General features: G+C 42.7%; 1 protein-coding gene across 1 annotated transcript in view; it reads left to right on the top strand.

The window, feature by feature from the left end:
* Positions 1-520: 520 nt before the first annotated feature.
* Positions 521-18,109, top strand: part of LOC104967691 (PR domain zinc finger protein 16-like) — a 99,594-nt gene continuing 82,005 nt past the window's right edge. The window contains exon 1 of the mRNA XM_010797204.1: positions 521-789. Within this exon, the coding sequence (XP_010795506.1) occupies positions 753-789 (37 nt within the window). The 5' untranslated portion in view covers positions 521-752. The remainder of the gene's footprint in view (positions 790-18,109) is intronic.

Consider the following 18,109-nt stretch of genomic DNA (forward strand, 5'->3'; position numbering starts at 1 on the left):
CACACACACACATGGACACACGGACACACACACGGACACACACACGGACACACGGACACAGACACACACACACGCCTGCATGTGCATTAATGAAGTTAAAAATAACCTCTGCGACTCGAGCACTTGTTGGCACAACATGCTGCACAACAGCCTAAATACAATGTTTCACTAAGCCTGTAAATTAAGAAATTGTTTTGTAAACTTTTTATGACAAAAAAAGAAATATAAGAAAAAAAGTACAAAATAAAAAAAAAATAACATTTACAGTAATAATAATAATAATATTACTGATTAATTTCCATACGACCTTGACCTCACCATAACTCACTGTGTCCAGCGCCGGTTGGAGAAATCCAAGTTGTCGCTGTTAAAGGGGTACAAATCCAAGGAGGCGCTGGCAGGAGCTGAATGGGGTGGGTGGGTGGCTTGGTGTCTGGGTGAGGAGGGGGACGAGGGTAAGGGGATGGCAAGGGGGGAGGGAGGGTAGGTGAGATGGTGAGGAGAGAGCGGGAGGAGGAGGAAGAGGAGGAGGGGAAGAGATAAGTGATCTAAAGGGGAGACGATAGGACAAAAAAAAAGTGATGATGATGAATACATTGGAAAGTTTTTTGGCCCCAGCGAGGGTGTCAGATTGAATGGCCTGTGCGCATGTGCGAAGGTGTCCAAACTGACAATGCTGGTGAGATGAAGATAGTGTTGTTGCTGCTTCTGGGCTCACGGAGGACGACGAGAGGAATCTACAAGCCGACAAGATGAGATCCAAGGCGAGGGCGAGAAAACTGGCCAAAAGTAGGTCTTCTATTTTCCCCTTCTTATCGCTTTCAGCCGCCGGCTCCAAACTCGTGGTTGTGTAGATGTCCAATGAGTCCTTGTCATTTGTCATATCCTTAAGAGAGGAGGGGGCGACTCTTTGTCCAGAGTTAACTTTTCTGCTAAAAATGTGTCCCGCTCCGGCTGCTAAGCCTCGGTTCTCTACTCTCTTGTTGTTCGGTGGTTCTCTGTGTCAGAAAGTTTCATGTGTGATGAGAAACGCCGCTGGTGCTTTTAGTTGATCACACTCCTTTCAAAAGCAAACATTTCCGTACAAGTCTCAGCTCCATCTTGTATTTAGTTTGTTTCGGGTGTCGGAGATTCAGTAGAAAACGCAGATTCGTTTCCCGAAAGTTACCGAGAAAGTTGTCGAAACGGATAGTAACTTTTTTTTATTGAGCCGTTCCAAGTCTTGTGAAATAATATTCCCGGCTTTTGAAATAGTGGGCGCTGTGGCACCGCTGCTCTGCTGCAGGCTGCACAGCGAGCGAGGCGCACTCCTTCAGCAGCCTGCAAACGGAGACGCAGACATGTGAATTTAGACAGAAACAGCGACATTTTAATGCGGATTTGTTTTTTTTTGTCGATCCCACTTGAACTGCAGAAAAATATCGCTGTCCTACCACTTAGTTTTGTCCCGGTGCCCTCGGATTGCCGCAGACTGGTTCCACCTCCAGGGAATGCCAATCAATAATGCGTCTTGTGCAAGAAAGCGCCCATACTACTACTGGAGAAGTGCTGCTCGCGTCACACGGAACATTCATGTATTCCGTTTTGTGAACACGAGCAGGCCTACTTTGTTGTTGGAAATGGACCATGTTTGTTGTTTGACATTTGTTTATTGCTGGTGGGTTGATGTATGAATTACGTTTATTTAAGGCTTGTTATTACTGCGTGATGCACCTTGTTTTCTACGGCTAATAATGTGGGTCAGTCTGTTTTTTATCCACAAAACGATTCTAAAACGACTTCATGCTTTTTGCTGGCATGTTGCAGTTGCGTTTGTCATATCCTTATGTAGTTATTGTATTGTTATATTTTATACATAGTACATTTCAATTTGTAGTTTTATAAAAAATACAACGTTAACACTTAAACCATAGTTAGCCGTGTAGGCCTATTGAACTATTTTATCGAAAACAATAATTATCCTCAATTATACCTTTAATTGTTTTTTTTGTAGTGCATGCTTGATTGCATGTTTACAGGCCTTTAACGACCTTGTAACTTTGCCAAAGCAACTTGCCCTGTAAATTCAACGTGGATATGTAATTCATAATTCTGACTTTTTACAAAATAAAATATGTAATCATTGTTACATTGAAAGTAAGTGTGTACAATTTGTTTTAAACAATGCAGAAACCTGGTCATTTAAAATAAGCTTGCACTTCTTACAATCATTTTTGGAAAGGCTAATGTGATTAATTTTAAATGGTCAGTAAGGCTTTCAGCTCACATGCATTTTGATAAATAATACAAATAAAAACAATAACCTAGACCTTTTTTTGCAGTCATATTTGTATTATTATTACTCTTGCACGTTCATGTTCTCCGTGATTGGTGCACAATGATCAAGTTCCCGTAAGTTAAAAACAAAGAATGAAAAAAAAGAAGAAAAGGAACGAAAAGAAAAACGCTAATTGGGCTACTTTGTGAAAATACTTAAACATGTTGAGGATCCTGCTTCTTGCCAGTAATTGCACTTGGTCTTGATCTCTAAACAGCCTTGATAGTCTGTTGATCCGGGTGCTAATGAACACAAATACCTGGCTTTGTAGCCCTCTCACACCGGACCTCTGCAGACCTCTGCAGCACACAGGCCTCAGATATGTTGTGCTGCAGCGGCAGAAACAGAGCAGACATAAAAAAAAAAAAAATACCGTGTTGATCTTAACATTCAAAACATGCAGGCCCACAACTTTTGAATGCGACGCGTGGGAGTATTTCTCCCTCCTTTTCCCTCTTTTTCTGCCGCCTGGGTGGAACTCTCCTGTAGGCCAGTGCAGCAATATTCACCAGCTGCTTTATCATTTATTTTTAACTCGTGTATATTTTCTACTGTCGGATGCAGACTGCACGTTAAAGGCAGTCCCACATGAAGCCTGCAATATGAATAATGTGTGTGTGTTTTCTTTATTAGTATGTAGACGCTGCTGGGTTGTTTACATAATATTGGGGTCAGAATAAAGTGAGTGCCCTCACAGATGGACTTTGTATTTATTCTGTTTTTAATAAAGACATATTACATTTCCTGCTCAGTTCCCAACGTTAATATATTTTTGTATTTATTGCGCAGAGATTAATTTGAGCGACAATGTCGGATTGCTTTTCATTGTATTTTGTTTTAATGTTTTCCTGAAGTCATTAAAATTAATTATTATGAGTTCAAAATGTTAGATCGTTTTTTTCTTGCAAATAAAGAGAATCATCCGACACGTTTAGGTGACCTAACACCACATTTAATTTGATCTAAAACACAGGCTTTGATACGAGACTTGTTATTTTCTTATCTTAACAACCACAAATCGATACAGGCAATCCAGCGGGGAATACAGATTTGAACAGGGCCTGCAAGTTCATTTACGGGTTGTAGTCCATATCTGTTGCAGTCTATATTTCTGTTCGTTGCAGAGGGCTGTTTTATTGTGGTGTGCTGTTGTTTACTTAAAATCTGGCTTGGATCAATTAAAACCCCCAGTTGAGTGATTGCAGATTTTTTTCCCAGGTATTTTTCGGTGCACAGGTGAGAGGAACACAGCTGCTTTCCTCGCTCTGCTGCACGCGCACAGCCGCCCAATAACGTCACCACAGAAACCTAAAGAAATATAATTAATATCGAAACGTGTAACAGCTTTGCACACATTCGGAGAAACAGGAAGGTGTTGAACCCACTCTGACCGCAACTTATTGATTTTCTAAAACCTATTTCGGTTACTGGGGCCGTCTGCATTATCAAGTCAATAAAATAAAAGGTAGGGCCACGCGGGTTTTTAACCACCCGATTTATTTATTTTCGCTGATATTGCACACACTGACCCCCACCCCTCTCCTTATACCCAGCACAGGTCTTCTCATTCACCCCTCTCTCTTTCTGGCCTATAGTATATATACTAATTGCCAGATATCCTATTGATCTTTGTGTTAAATGTCCCTTATTAGATGGACTCCCAGTCATGAACTTGGCCTGGCTCAACAGCTTGTGATGTTTTGACAGAAGTAATAAAACCCAACCCATAACACTTTTAAACCAACAATGGTAGCTATGTTGAACTTCTGGCTAAACGTTCAGGGTCCCGAATGCTCTTGCTATGCAGCTGTAATGTGTGTCTGATAGCACTCCATGTTCACAGATTAGAACCTGAACATAAAAATGATAGGATCATCAAATGAAAAGGACATTTATTATAAGTGTCATGTGTGGCTGTGAACTGCAATTAATTGGCTTCTTGTAATGTTCCTTTATGGAACTCTTAATCTCTGTTTTAGGTGCTTTTATTTTGAAGTTAAAACATCAGTCAATGAAGTAATGAACAGGAATATTGTTGATGTTTCTCTTGTTATTGAAGACTCTCCCCATGTTTCAGCATCATTTTGACAAGCTCAGGGAAATACTTATAATGTTGCTAACTGATGAAGGCTAATGATTAGCATATAGTGCCTGTAGACATAACATGTTTATTTATTTTATTTTGAATGTAAGTGCTGGAAATATTGCAAAATGAAAACACTGGGAGCTCTTTATTTAATGCTGCAGACCTTTTCTGGATACAACACGGTAAAGGAAACCTGATCCTCATGTACTTCCACAGAGCCCATTTGCATTCATATGTGATGATGTGAATGATCTTAGCAGCGCTTTGAATCAGGCAACACCAGTTTTGCAGTTTTAAATCTCTGCCTTAAAATGAAAAACTGTGACTGCTATGATAATCAGAGCCCTTCAGGCAATGTCAGATTGTGACTGTCAGTTTTGTGCAAGATATTTTTTATTAGTTTTATTTTCAATTCTCAGAAATACAACTCACCATCCAATCAGAAAGGCCTGCTTTGCGGTGATTTTTTAAAATCAGGATTATGATACAGGAACACTTCATTTACTTTCTTTTTCATGCTTTTGAGGGGTTTTCTCTGAGCAGTTGGATGGATTTTAGGACCATTTGTGTCAATTTTTAAAGGATTGAAAAACTCTGTAGCCTAAATAATTGCATCAGTCCACATTTGGCAAGGCAACATATGCTGCATAAGTAATTGATTATGGAAGTTTGTGGGATGAGAGCTCCCTCATCCCAATATGTGCACAATTTGGTGTGTGTTGTGAGCAGTGAGGCTCTTCCCATATTTATTTCCAGGGCTGGTTACTCATTGTTGTCCACTGAAATAACTTTGCAATGCTCATATACAACATGTGTATTCTCAGAAAATCTGATATCGTATGAAAGGAGTAACTTTTTCTGGCATAACCCCCAAAAGCTAAGATACTTTTATTCACAACACAGCCATAAATCTGCCTATTTGTAACATATAAATGTGTCGTAGGGGATAACGTTTTGGATAAGGTGAGGGTAAGGATTTGGTCATGGTCACAGTTAGTTCAATGTCTGTTTTAGCAACATATGGTCCACATTATATTCACATAATATGATACAAATAAAGATGCATTGCTTTCTGTAACCATATCTTCAAATTTGCTGTGAAAGCACAGTCCGGAAGAATATTATTCCCAGTAAAGTCTTCATATTACACTGAAATGTGGACCGCAGTATAGTCTGAATCTGCTAAATGTTGGGAATTATCTGAAGAAAGAATGGCAGTGTAAGGAATCAGTTACTCCATGAATTACCTGCACTCCAAAGCTTGAAAGAGTGAAGATTAATTTATGGAAGCATAGTTAAATAGTCTGTTTTATGACTGTTCCACTGCCAGCCTTTAAAGGTTTCTTTCACTATCAATGACTCCCTCTCTTTCTTCATGAGCAGTATGTGAGACAGTCTTTTATCTCCAAGGAAATGCTTTTATTGTTATTCAGTCAGTAACTGCTGGAAATGTGCTGCTGCTGTTTTGGCCACGTGTCCTTTCGTGGTGAATTATGTGTGCTATTAAATGTGAAAATAATTCAGAGCTATGGATGTTTGAATAGACCCTGTATGAATCCAGTGTGCCAACAAAAACGATAGAAAATCCCTCAGTACTCCTTTGTGGTCATAATGTTATTCAGTTTCAGGTATTCTCAGTGTTTTTCTGTTTATTTGGCATATTATGCAGTATACCTCTCAATCTTTAAGCGCTGATTTGATCTCAAATCACTCAAATCTCAAATCACTCAAATCACTGTCCATTGCAGCACCATGAAATGTTTATTTTTAATTCTTATTGAATCACTTCAAATTCATATGTTATGAGAGGGAAATATTAGGTTGCAACACATTTAAGATGAATGTGTTTATTTAAATAACCCATATTGAGTATAGTGGTTGCCTATAAAGTACTTCACTTTGCTTACAAGAGATAGAAACTCAGTCCGATTATTCGCTTTGGTTTTGAATAAAGCAGAAAGTCAAAGCTATTATTTATTTTTAACAGAGACTCACTTAACGCTCCTATGTCTTTGTGTTCCCCCCCTTACTTTGGTGTTCGCGGTCAAATTTGACCAGTCCTGTTTAAACTGCTATTACATTAACACAAAAAACATTCTTCATCACCAAATTTCATTTAACACCCTTTCAAACTGTAAATATTGTATCAGACTACTGGTATACATGAAAAACTGCAGTACATATACAAAGAATAGACACTTAACATGTATTGCGTGTGCCTGGTGTGATCCATGTGGGGGGATGGGCATATAAGGGGGGGAACACATCTAAAGTATGTGTGTGTGTTTGTTTTATCTGATCCGGATGGTTACTAATTCCTTTTCTTTATGGCGGTCATTTTTGACCGGGAACACCATGGGTGTTACAAAGTTGACTAAATCATCCAAAATTCAATGAAAGTGCTGATCAGCAATTTTAAATGTCTACTGTGAAGGATATCATAAAGCCTCAATGCAATCGAATGTAAAACAAAAAAGTTATGATTGATGAAAGTAGTGAATCTGTCAGATTTGACCCAAAGACAACAGGAGGGTTAAATGATTGGCTTTTCTTACCCTGTGTAACATGCGGCCATAGCAATCATGCATGCACAGTAGACACACACACACACACACACACACACACACACACACACACACACACACACACACACACACACACACACACACACACCTTGGTGGTGACAGATTTTTGGGCAATGTTAGGATTTAACCCCAATCAATCACAAACTAGAAAGGTTGAGTGTAAATGTCATCCAAACAGCAGGAGCTGGCACTGTTGGCTGGCTAAGTGTGTGTGTGTGTTTGTATATGTGTGTATCCGCCCGCGCACCATTTTGCACAGTTGTTGGAGGTCCTGTCACTACTCCGAGCTTTGACCTTGGCACAGCGATAGGTTGGTACCTCTTACACCTGGACGCAGACAAACACACACACACACACACACACACACACACACACACACACACACACACACACACACACACACACACACACACACACACACACACACATTTGAGCCCCATGCTTCATGTCTGGTCTCATGCTGGCTAAGTCACATTTTGAGTTGACATGCAAATACCATTGCATTAAGCTCTTGCACAAGGCTCTAAATCCCATTCATTCCAATGATACGTTGACCTCACATTATCCAGTTGGCAAATATGCCTCTTTCTGCTTTGCACCATGACCTCATCCTCCATGTTTGTAAAAACACAGCAATCTCCCAATCATTTGGCAGTGGTAGATCGTGGCATGCCTGAGAGAGTTGGAAGATATATCCCCAATGTTTTCTTTTATCGGCAGCCCCCTGTTTTTCGTCTCTCCTCATACCCTTCGTTTTCAGCCTGCAGATGGGGGCAGGGTCTTGTTAAAAATAGCCAAGCAGCATTTGAACAGCGGTATGTGTTAGTGAAAGGGGGTCCAAAAAATGAAAAGCCATTACACTGCAGTTAAATGCATTTGTCTTGACCTGGGCTGCTTGTCGAGTTACGTCCCATCGCTGCTCGGCCATGTCGAGAAGATTCCATCCAGCCTCTCAGGGCTAAGAATATAGTGTGACTGCTGGAGACATCCCATAGGAAAAACCTCATCCCTACTTCTCCAGTATGCTGATTAACGCTAAATGATTATCTCTCTGTGTGTCTGGTGTGATTGTGCGCCACCCGCTGTTAAACATCGCGTGTTGTTTGCAAAACAAGGGGCCAAATGTGTCGAGGCTCTAATTAGCGTGTTTTAGCTGGCCTCATGATTCCCTCTTGCATTGTGATATCCCAGGGATTGCTCAGCATTGTGACTAGTCTTATCTGGGTCTAATCCCGATTTGTTTGGTATTATCCCGCTCACTTTCTCCGGCTTTCTCTCTCCTTCCTTTTATTCCAATATTTGTCCTCACCCTGCTCTTTTCCCTTTATCCATTCCTCTCCTTTATGTTGTACTCTCTTTTACTTACATCAAGTTCTCTCGTGCAGGAAGTCTGTTTCTTAGCGAGAAGACAACATTTTTATGAAAAGGAGCCGGGGCAAAAATCTAATATTATTTATCAACATTTTTCCACAAAAACATACTGATAGGATATGTTATTGTTCTACCAATTTTTTATTTGTTCAGTCTACTGCAATTCACTATAGTAGAAGACAGTTGTTTTCGAACTGCAGTTTGATTGATTGACTTTTACTTTATCATGATATAGTGTTTATCAATATTGAAATATTTCCCTATTAATGCCACAGCATTTAAATTAGCTAATGCAGTCAGCTGGTGGGCTAAATCTCTCAAATATACAAACAGTACATTAGCAAGATGACAAATCCAATATAAATCAAAGTGTATTGTACAGGAAAAGTTTAGGTTATACCAGCTGAGGAATGCATTGATTTAAAATGTGATACCTAACTATCTTGCAGTTCTCAATGAATATCACTTTGCTAAAATATGTATTTTCCTGTTCTTCTTCTGTGCTTAAAAAGTTAGAGCTACTTGTTTCACACACACACACACACACACACACACACACACACACACACACACACACACACACACACACACACACCGTCCAGTCCCAGCCGGCCGCTGCTGATGATGGCTCATCCTGTCCAGATATGATAAGCAGACAAACTGCTCTGTCCCCTGGGCTGTTTGTGTGTGTCAGAAACAGACAGTGGTGTGTAGTAGCAGCATGGCTCTAAACTCCCCCCGCCCGCCTCCCCTTTCATCCCACCGCCAGTTCAAAGCCTTGGCTCCATCTACACTTCTATCTCTCCCTCCTCCCCCCTCCTCACCGTCTTTCTCACTGCGTTCCGTCATTACCACAAAGATGGGTATGCAGTGTCTCATTAAAGCGGATTAGAGACATCTCCACGTCTCACAGGGGCTGAGCGGGACATTTCTCTTCTCTAGTCAACCCCCCACCCTTTTTTCTCTCCGAGATCAGGTTCTTTGATTTGTCCAGATAAAGACCTCTTTCATGTCGGTGGGGACGGTTAGCGATTACACTGTCAGGCCCATCGTTTTGGTGAGTTTGACAAATTTGCCGTGCTGGGTGGGGCGGCTGTGGGGATTGTACTGGGGAGGGGGGGGGTACAAGGAGATTCACCGTAATTGAGCTGTCATTATCCAGTGACCCTGCCAGGCGCTAGTGCGCAGAGCTCTCTATTTGTTTAATACTTGGCTAACTTTCTTTGTGAGTATGATGGATAGAAAGAGGGGGGGGAGAGTGGAAGCGGGGGTCCCGGTCCCCAGATGAATGCCTCTGCTTATTTGACCACCTCTCTTGAGTGCTGCTGTTCATGAAAATTGGCTGCACTACATCACCGCTGTAAGTTCCTTTTCTCACCCAGCTCCTCCCCGGTGCAACACAATTAGGCCCATATCACCGGCTGCCATTTATTTTCATACACAACGAAAACTGGTGGCACGTTGATTACTGAACTCCCCAGAGACAAAGGGCCACTATTGGTGTGGTTTAATTTCATTAAGTAGAGTGTGGTGCACAGGATAAATATATTAAGAGCTCCCTCTCAATGCAGGCCCTCCATTTACCTCAGCCACTCTGTATGCTAAACAAATCCTCAGGTGGTGCAGACGTGGAATTGAGACAAATCTCCTAAAATGGTTTGGTGAGAATGAGGCCTATTTATAAAGATACAAATGTTTTTCTCTGACGGTTCCTGTTTTCTGACTTTTTTTTCCTGTCAGCTCTAGTTATCTGTTTACAGAATTTGGTGCTGAAGAATAGATACATTTTCAGAAAATCAGGAAATTATGAAGCTTTTTCGATTGATTTGTACTTTGCTCAATTAGATGTAAACCCATTCTCATTAGGTTGTCGCTGTGTTTTCGAGATGTGGGTTAAAAAGATGTCCTGTGCTGTGAGAGAGGGAGAGGGAAGCGTGTTCCTGGCAGGATAGTGTGACCGCATCGGATGATATTTTGATGAAGGAAGTCAGAGCCGGCCTCGTTAACCAGCAGTCAGATCGGCTGTAAAGCGAGGAGTAGAGCAGAGTATGTGTGCGCACTCTTGTTTGTGTGTGTGTAGGTGTTGGAGGGGTCTTGGCTAAAACATTTCAAGATGGCCCATTACCCGGGGCAGGCCCGTCCCCTCCCGACACTAGGATTCCTCTGTGCTGACCCCCTCTCCTCCACCCCTCCACCTCTCAGCCCCTCTGTCCCAGAGGCCCCCAGCCTCATCCTGCCAAGTGTACGGTTCCAAAGTAACGATGAAGCTGCCTGCGTGTGAAAATATTGAATTGCAAAAACATCCCTGGGTGAGAGGGTGTGTGAATGGAGCTTTCAGCACTGGGCCCGACCCCGGCCCTGCGCTACTGACTGACGGACAACAAATGGCATTTTGTGTCCTGAGAAAGAGGGGACAGAGAGGGGAAAAGAAGAGAAGAGACATAGAGGAACTTAGTGGTAATGGTGGGAGGGGGTGGGGGGGTTGGAGGTTTTTCAGGCCTCTTCAGTCTGGGGCCCTATATGCAGGTCTGAAATGCCTTATCACATGACCCGTCTGACCTTTGGCCCCCACTCAGCTCAGGCTGTCAGGCTGCTCTCGAGCGGGGAGCACAAAGCCCCCCAGCCTCAAAGGCCACCATTCACCCCCCCATGCAGCCCTACTCCAAAGGTAATAGGTAAAAGTAATGTCAGTGACCTCCACTTTCCCTCGCGCTGCAGGAGGGCAAAACTCTTAAGATCCCCTGATAGTGTCAGAAGGTGGCCATTTTGGCTCCTTATCCACTGCCTCTACTATAGCTCCTGAGCTGAGATGAAGTGTAAAGCAAACGGAACCACCTCTTTTATGGCAACACTATTCCATTCTTAAGAGACAATTTTCATATATCCTCATCTTCAAAACTGATGGGAAATGATAGAAAAAATGATAGAAATGTTCTAAAAACAACACTGGCTTGTTTTCAGTCTGAATCACTGGGAATATGGTTGTGTAACTCGACTTCATGTCTTATCTAAGTATGTGTGTGTGGGACATCAGTGCATTTCTGATGTCTCCGAGGACTGGCTGGGTCACAGTATGACCGTAACCTCCTGTCTCGCTTTGCAACCCACACACTGGCATCTCTCTCTGTGTCTCTCTCCTGACCAGTCCTAGGATTCTTTCTTCTCCTCTCTTCTTCCCCTCCTTCTCTGGAACACTGGAGTTTCTCTCTCTCTCCGGTCTCCTTTGAAAAGATGCGGCGTCTTTGTCCGGCCTGATAAAGGATGCCATAGTTCCCCTTTTCCCCTTCTTTGTGGCCCGGGGCTGGCGGCTCCTGTAGAAGTGCAAATGGTATCCTCTCGGAGGGGCTATCCCCGCGGGCCTTGGAGGGCCCTCTCTCTCCTCCAGGCTTGGCTAATTACTGCCCCGCTCCCCTCTGCAGCCCCCACCAGCTCCCTGGTCCCTGGAACCATGGCACGGCACATTCCCACAACCAGCACCTGGCCTTCTTTTCTCCTGGCCCGCTTTGATGGCTGACACCCCAGCCTATCCCTCCCTCCTTCCTCATCCTCTTCTTCTCTCCGGCCCACTACCTCATCTCTCTTTCTCTCCATCCCTGTAACTTCTCTCTCTCACTGACTCTCATTACCAGAGGTTTTAAATTGCTTTCTGACCCTGACAAACTGCTCTTGTTGAAAAGGGAGATGTCGAGGAGGAAGGGCAGCGGATGTGAACAGGAAATGGAAGAGCTGAGGGGTACAGTAGAATGTTTTTATGTGTGTATTTATTATTTATTTGATTCTTCAAGTTTGCATAAGGAGCATCCAAACCCTAAATTACCCCCTTGGGAGACTTTTTTTTATGGTATTTTGAAAAAAAGGGGGAACAATGTGTGTACTCAGCAAGGTCTCACCTTAAAATAAACAACTTGTCCAGATGTGGTCATGTCACCCACAAAAAGGTGTTTTTCAATAATCGTAAAATAATCAAATGGCTTTATTTATATGTTTTGTACGTCTTCGGAAAATGATGTTGCATCTAGACGTAGGGGTCTTTTTTTTACTTAGACACACACACACACACACACACACACACACACACACACACACACACACACACACACACACACACACACACACACACACACACACACACAGAGACACATATCTAATTTACTTGCATATTTGTGTTCTGCTAGCTGTAGGCCTAATCAATAACCTGCCCCAGTGGATTTCACCAATTCATAGCTCGCCTTTGTGCAGTCTAGCAATCCCAGCGAGGGCCTTTGGACAGCTTTCTGAGAAAAACAAATAGCTCTATTACAAGCTCGCGTCTCTGTGATGCTCTGAGTCCCAAAGGCAAAGTGCCCGTCCTGTATTAATTGTATGTTCCCTGCACAGGACAGTGAGATATTTCAAGCAAAACACAAGAGTTCAGAAAGGATTGCATTGAATATGTGAGGGAGTATTAAATACATGTATTGTTTGATTAACATACGATAACATGGGACATGATGAGTGTTGAAACCTTTTTGGTTGTTGTCGCTCTAATGAGTGTATTCTGAATATCAGTCTAAATGGACTTTTAATGAAACATGCATGGTGGCAATAAGTCATCTTTTTATTTTTACTCTTTCCAGTAAAAGAAACAACAACAGAAACACAAAAAGATTCCCCTGTTCAGCACAGCAGTGGTCACATGCCCTGCTGACTCGGATGCGGACGGTAGCCGAGTGCACACACCCAGACCTGTTACACGAGTGTGGCTTTGGTTTGTAAGACTGGGACCAGCTTAGTATACAAACAACATTAACGCTCCTTGGATTTTAAAATAGAAAGACAATTGCCCAGTGAGCTTAAACAAATGCTTCAACTGCCTTTTAATGTTTTAACTGTGACTAGAAAAACACTGATGTGACATTTCCGGATCAACACAAAATGGGATCAAATTTAGGAATTCGTAATGATCACTGCTATTGTCGCTGTCATTGTTGGTTTTATGATGCACAAATGATTGAATTCTTCTTTTTCTCAATGACGTGTACATCCTGTCTGCCATCCAGTCTGGACATCCCAAGTATCTCTCTGTTGCTGCCGTTTCCCGGCCACAGCTGCCCTGCCCTGTGCAGTTCACACATCATCACCTATGGGACTCGGATGATGTCATGAACATGAAGAGTGCTGCTTCTTTTTTGTCGGTCTCAAACATAACGACCGTAAACTGGATGTTAGGTTTAAATTATATCTTCCAGGCATTAAAGTAAATGCCCACTTGTCAACATTTGATTGATTTTAATGGCTTTTTTAATTGAGAGTTTACATGAATTTCCTCCATTGAAATCATTCCTTACTGGTGAATAAGTAGCCTCAGTTACTCAACATTTCTAGCATCTGATTTGTGCTGTGGAATTGGTGGGAATGTCAGTAGAGAAATTCAATATTTTACATTATATGATGGTTTTCTGTCTGTATTATTGTTGAACAAAAACAGATGCTTCTTAAGCTTGAAGAAAAACCACCACCAATTTACCATTTGTGTTTCAACCAGTTGGATATGATTGTCTTTAAATCCTGAGATGGCACATTTAGAATTTCTATAGTCTGATGTTTCCCTCAACTTCCACCTCTCTCCTCATCAAGTCTAGCCACATCCTCTGTTTCGAATACAGAAAAGGAAAGAGGAAGACGTTTCTGAATTGTGTTTTATGAGTGGTTGAAACTGCCACTTCTGCGGTTTTCATCAGTCCGCGCTGTACGTTCTACTAAAAGTTCCTGAGGTTTTCAAGACATGACAATTTAGCAATTTTAATTGGGAAGATGTTTTCCAAACAAATCTTTGCTCCCTAGGACCTGCATGCTCTTTAAAATGACAAGGAGGGGCTGTAGATAAACAGCTTGGTGTTACGGTTATGTCTCTGTTTGAGCGCCACGTTGGCTTTGCAAATGTGTTTCTCTTCATTTCCTTAAATGCAGTAAAAGCTCACTTTGGATGACCGCAGGCGGCGCGCACATGCACTGACGGAGGAATCTTGTTTTTCAACAGCACTGAAGAGCAGTTAGTGTCTAAGAATGGCACGGTGAAGCAGGGACAAAGCAAACAAAAGAGGCAGGTGGGAGAGGCTGCTGCTGGCCTGTTGCCGGACTTGGCTCCATTTTAAGATGCAATGTCCTTTTATATTTATTTTGGATGACTTCAAAGATTATCTTTTCTTAGACAGGCTTGTGAAAAAGAGCCCAAAATATAGATACAGTTTGTAACATGAGTCGTTCTTATTTGAATAAATAAGGCTTTATATTTTAACTGTAAGATCCAATAAAGGCTTTCTACATCTATTATCGAGATGAATAGTTAAGGTCAGTATTCCGATTCCAAGGATTATACTCGGATTACATTTAAAATAATATAATAAACAGATTTGTGGCCCCCTCTCTTCGTGCCGTTCATCTGCACCGCTCTTTCCCATTTTAATTCAAACTAGGTGTGAGGTTTGTCGACCTGTCTTTTGACACCTCGCTATTTATCTGTCGGACGCAGGCTCAGGGCAGAACCCCCGGAAAACAAGGGCAGATTTTTGTTTTCAGAGAACTGCTGAGGAACTTTGATGCCAAGTTCCTCTGCGGCAAAAGGCAAGGCCCCGACCAAGCACATCTGAGAGTACTTTGGTGAAATAACAGCAAATGTTTGTCTTGTATTGTATGGCACGCTGCAGGAGGAGCGCTAAAGCCCCTTCTTCCAGCGCCTAAAGCACCTCTTAATAAAATAGTCAAGAATAACTCCTTCACCTTAATCTTCCCCTCAGATTACTGCACTCAGGGCGGGAAATTAGCAGCAGGCCAATGCACTTCCCTTTTTCTTTCTCTCACACTGTTACATCTTTATGTGCCTCCTTCTTCCTTTCCTTCTCTTCTTTATCCATCTTCCTTTGCATATTACATTTTTGTTTCCTGTCTAATTCTCTCTATCCCTCTTTGTGGTGGGCCAGATGAACTCTCCGTGGCAGAGGGGGGGGACAGCTTTTTATTGGGTCAGTATTAGAAGCAACATGTGGCTAATGGGTGGCTGCATTTTCCATGGTCTGGTCCTCATCAGTGGGGAGAAGGGGCCTAAACAACTAAACATGGCCGTTGACAATTGATACGAGCTCTTTTAAGTGGATCTGCTTGGTTGAAGCGGGGGTGGGGCGGGGCGTGTGAGAGTGTGTGTGTGACCGAGCACACGCACATGTGTGTGCACCTTTGCATGCTAATTTGGACGCTAACGAACGCACACAAGCACCTTTGAGGAGCGTCCATACTAGAATGTGTGTGTGTGTGTCCATTGTGTCCAGGAGTGTAACCCACACCTTGAGTACGGTAGCTGCGGTAGCTTTGAGCGTGGTTCGTCCCGCCGTCTGATCCTCGTAACCAGAACTGCTTCTTTACTGCTTCCTGTCCGCTTGGCCCACCTTCCCCCTTGCCCGCCTGCCATCTGGGTCTGCCAAGACACACACACACACACACACACACACACACACACACACACACACACACACACACACACACACACACACACACACACACACACACACACTAACATGGTTAGGACAGGGGTCCTCGTGCTCTAACCTGCTTCTTTAAATTTCAACTGCACCTTTGAAACCAATATCTCACAAAGGAGAAGCGATAAATGGACTCCACCATCTATGTTCTCTATTTCTCTCGGTTTTCTTTTGTCCTGACATAAGGAAGTTAAACCGTTTATTTTCTCTAAAGCCCTATTTGTTACAATTATATTTTAATTCAGAGATCATAGCAAAGTTGAACCGTATACATGAAGCTCTTATCATTGTGTGTTTCAAAATAATCATATTCAAAGAGGTTTAAAACTGATACAAATGAATGCCTGGAAGGTCATTTTGTGTTGGAAATGAAATACAGCTCTCCTCTCAGCTTTCACTTTGATATAGGACTTTGAATTCAGTGGTCTTTTGCATCAGTATTGAATGATTGTTGATATCAATGCATCTTATCTTCATGGCCATGCCATTGAGTCTTGGCTCTCAAGAATACTGGGAATCAGAATTGATTATTTTCTTCATAATTGGTAGTGGATAAAACGTATACTAGCATCAAAGCCTGGACAATGAAATGCAAGTATCTACATTACGTACCTGTGTAGATAGCGTTTCTGAGCAGGGGGCACTGTGGGTTTACAGTATCAGGGGTTCTGGTTGACACTTTGATCACGTCCTCCCCTCTTCAAACCTTCATTGTGTTCAAGATCAGATCACACACACACACACACACACACACACACACACACACACACACACACACACACACACACACACACACACACACACACACACACACACACGCACACGCACACACACACAGATACACACGCACACACGCACACACACACACACACACACACACACACACACACACACACACACACACACACACAGATACACACGCACACACACCACAGGTGGAAGGGGCAGTGTCAGGTGTAGCGGGGGACAATGCGGGGATGCGTAGCAGCGAGCCGGCCTGGTGTCTGTGACAGTGACGGCGGCAGTGCGCTCCTCAAAGCTGCTCCTCTCCTCTTTCAGCACCTACTGTCACAGAGTGTGTGAGGAACATCGCTGGCCAAAAAGATAGACAGTTACTGGACAATAGTTTTTACCGGTTTGGACATTGGTGATGATGTCATTTACCTGACAAAAATAGTTGAAGACAATTGCAAATAAACTAATTAGTACATTAATTATTTCCATGTGGGTGTCCCAGATTATTTTTCAACTAAGGATTTTACTGATTCATGATTTGATCAAAAGTCATCAGGGCTTGTGTGTTTGGTCGCTGTAGTTATGTATTTGACTTAGGCCTGAATTGTCCCTTTGTTAAACAGCTGGAATAAAAATCCTGGCTGCAGAGAGGTGTGAATACCTGAAAAGTGGATAAATATAATTGTTTTCACAAGTTGTTCATGAGACGATGAGGGAATAAGCAGAGTGGGAACGGGAAAAAATGACTACTTATTTATTTTCAGTGCCGCAGGTGCCTGCTCCCAGCTTATTGGTTTTTTGGATGACTCTTTTACTCTAAAGAGGGCAATTTGTGTCCCTCTCTCGTCTCTCTCAGGAGGAGAAGGCTGAAGTGGCTGGCTTATTTTTGCGGGGTCTCGTGGTCTTGACTTGTGGTGACATATTAATTGAGCGGTTCCTCTAAAGAAAAGAAAGGCCAATGTCACGATTGGTCCGATGTTGTTTGTAGAGCTTTGAAAATTGGTTTTGTTTGGCTGGAAAAGCTCTCAGGTGTTTATTTACACATCAGAAAGTTTCAAATGGCAGCTGGCTCTCTGCCGTTTTCTGTATGCGTGTTTGTGTGTCTCTGTCTGGATGCATATGTGCCGTGTTTGCTCACTTATGTACATGCCAGCTGTGTGGGGCATGTTTGCATGCTAGAGATAAAGACCGGTGGAGATGGAGACAGAAGAGAGGAGGTGAGCGAGACAGTTTCCTCTGGCCACCTGCCTCTTAGGTTTCCAGCTGGTTGTCCTCCCTGTCTTCTTCATCCATTATTGACCGCATTCGTTCACACCAGCTTCTAGAAGTCATCACGACTTCTGTGTGTTTTTTCCCAACTTTTCTCCGTGGAGTGTGTGTGTGTGTGTGTGTGTGTGTGTGTGTGTGTGTGTGTGTGTGTGTGTGTGTGTGTGTGTGTGTGTGTGTGTGTGTGTGTGTGTGTGTATGTGTGTGTTTGCATGTTGGCATGAGCTCTTCAATG

The sequence above is a fragment of the Notothenia coriiceps genome, unplaced genomic scaffold (assembly GCF_000735185.1).
Source record: "Notothenia coriiceps isolate Sejong01 unplaced genomic scaffold, NC01 NC01_scaffold00037527, whole genome shotgun sequence".
Lineage (NCBI taxonomy): Eukaryota > Metazoa > Chordata > Actinopteri > Perciformes > Nototheniidae > Notothenia > Notothenia coriiceps.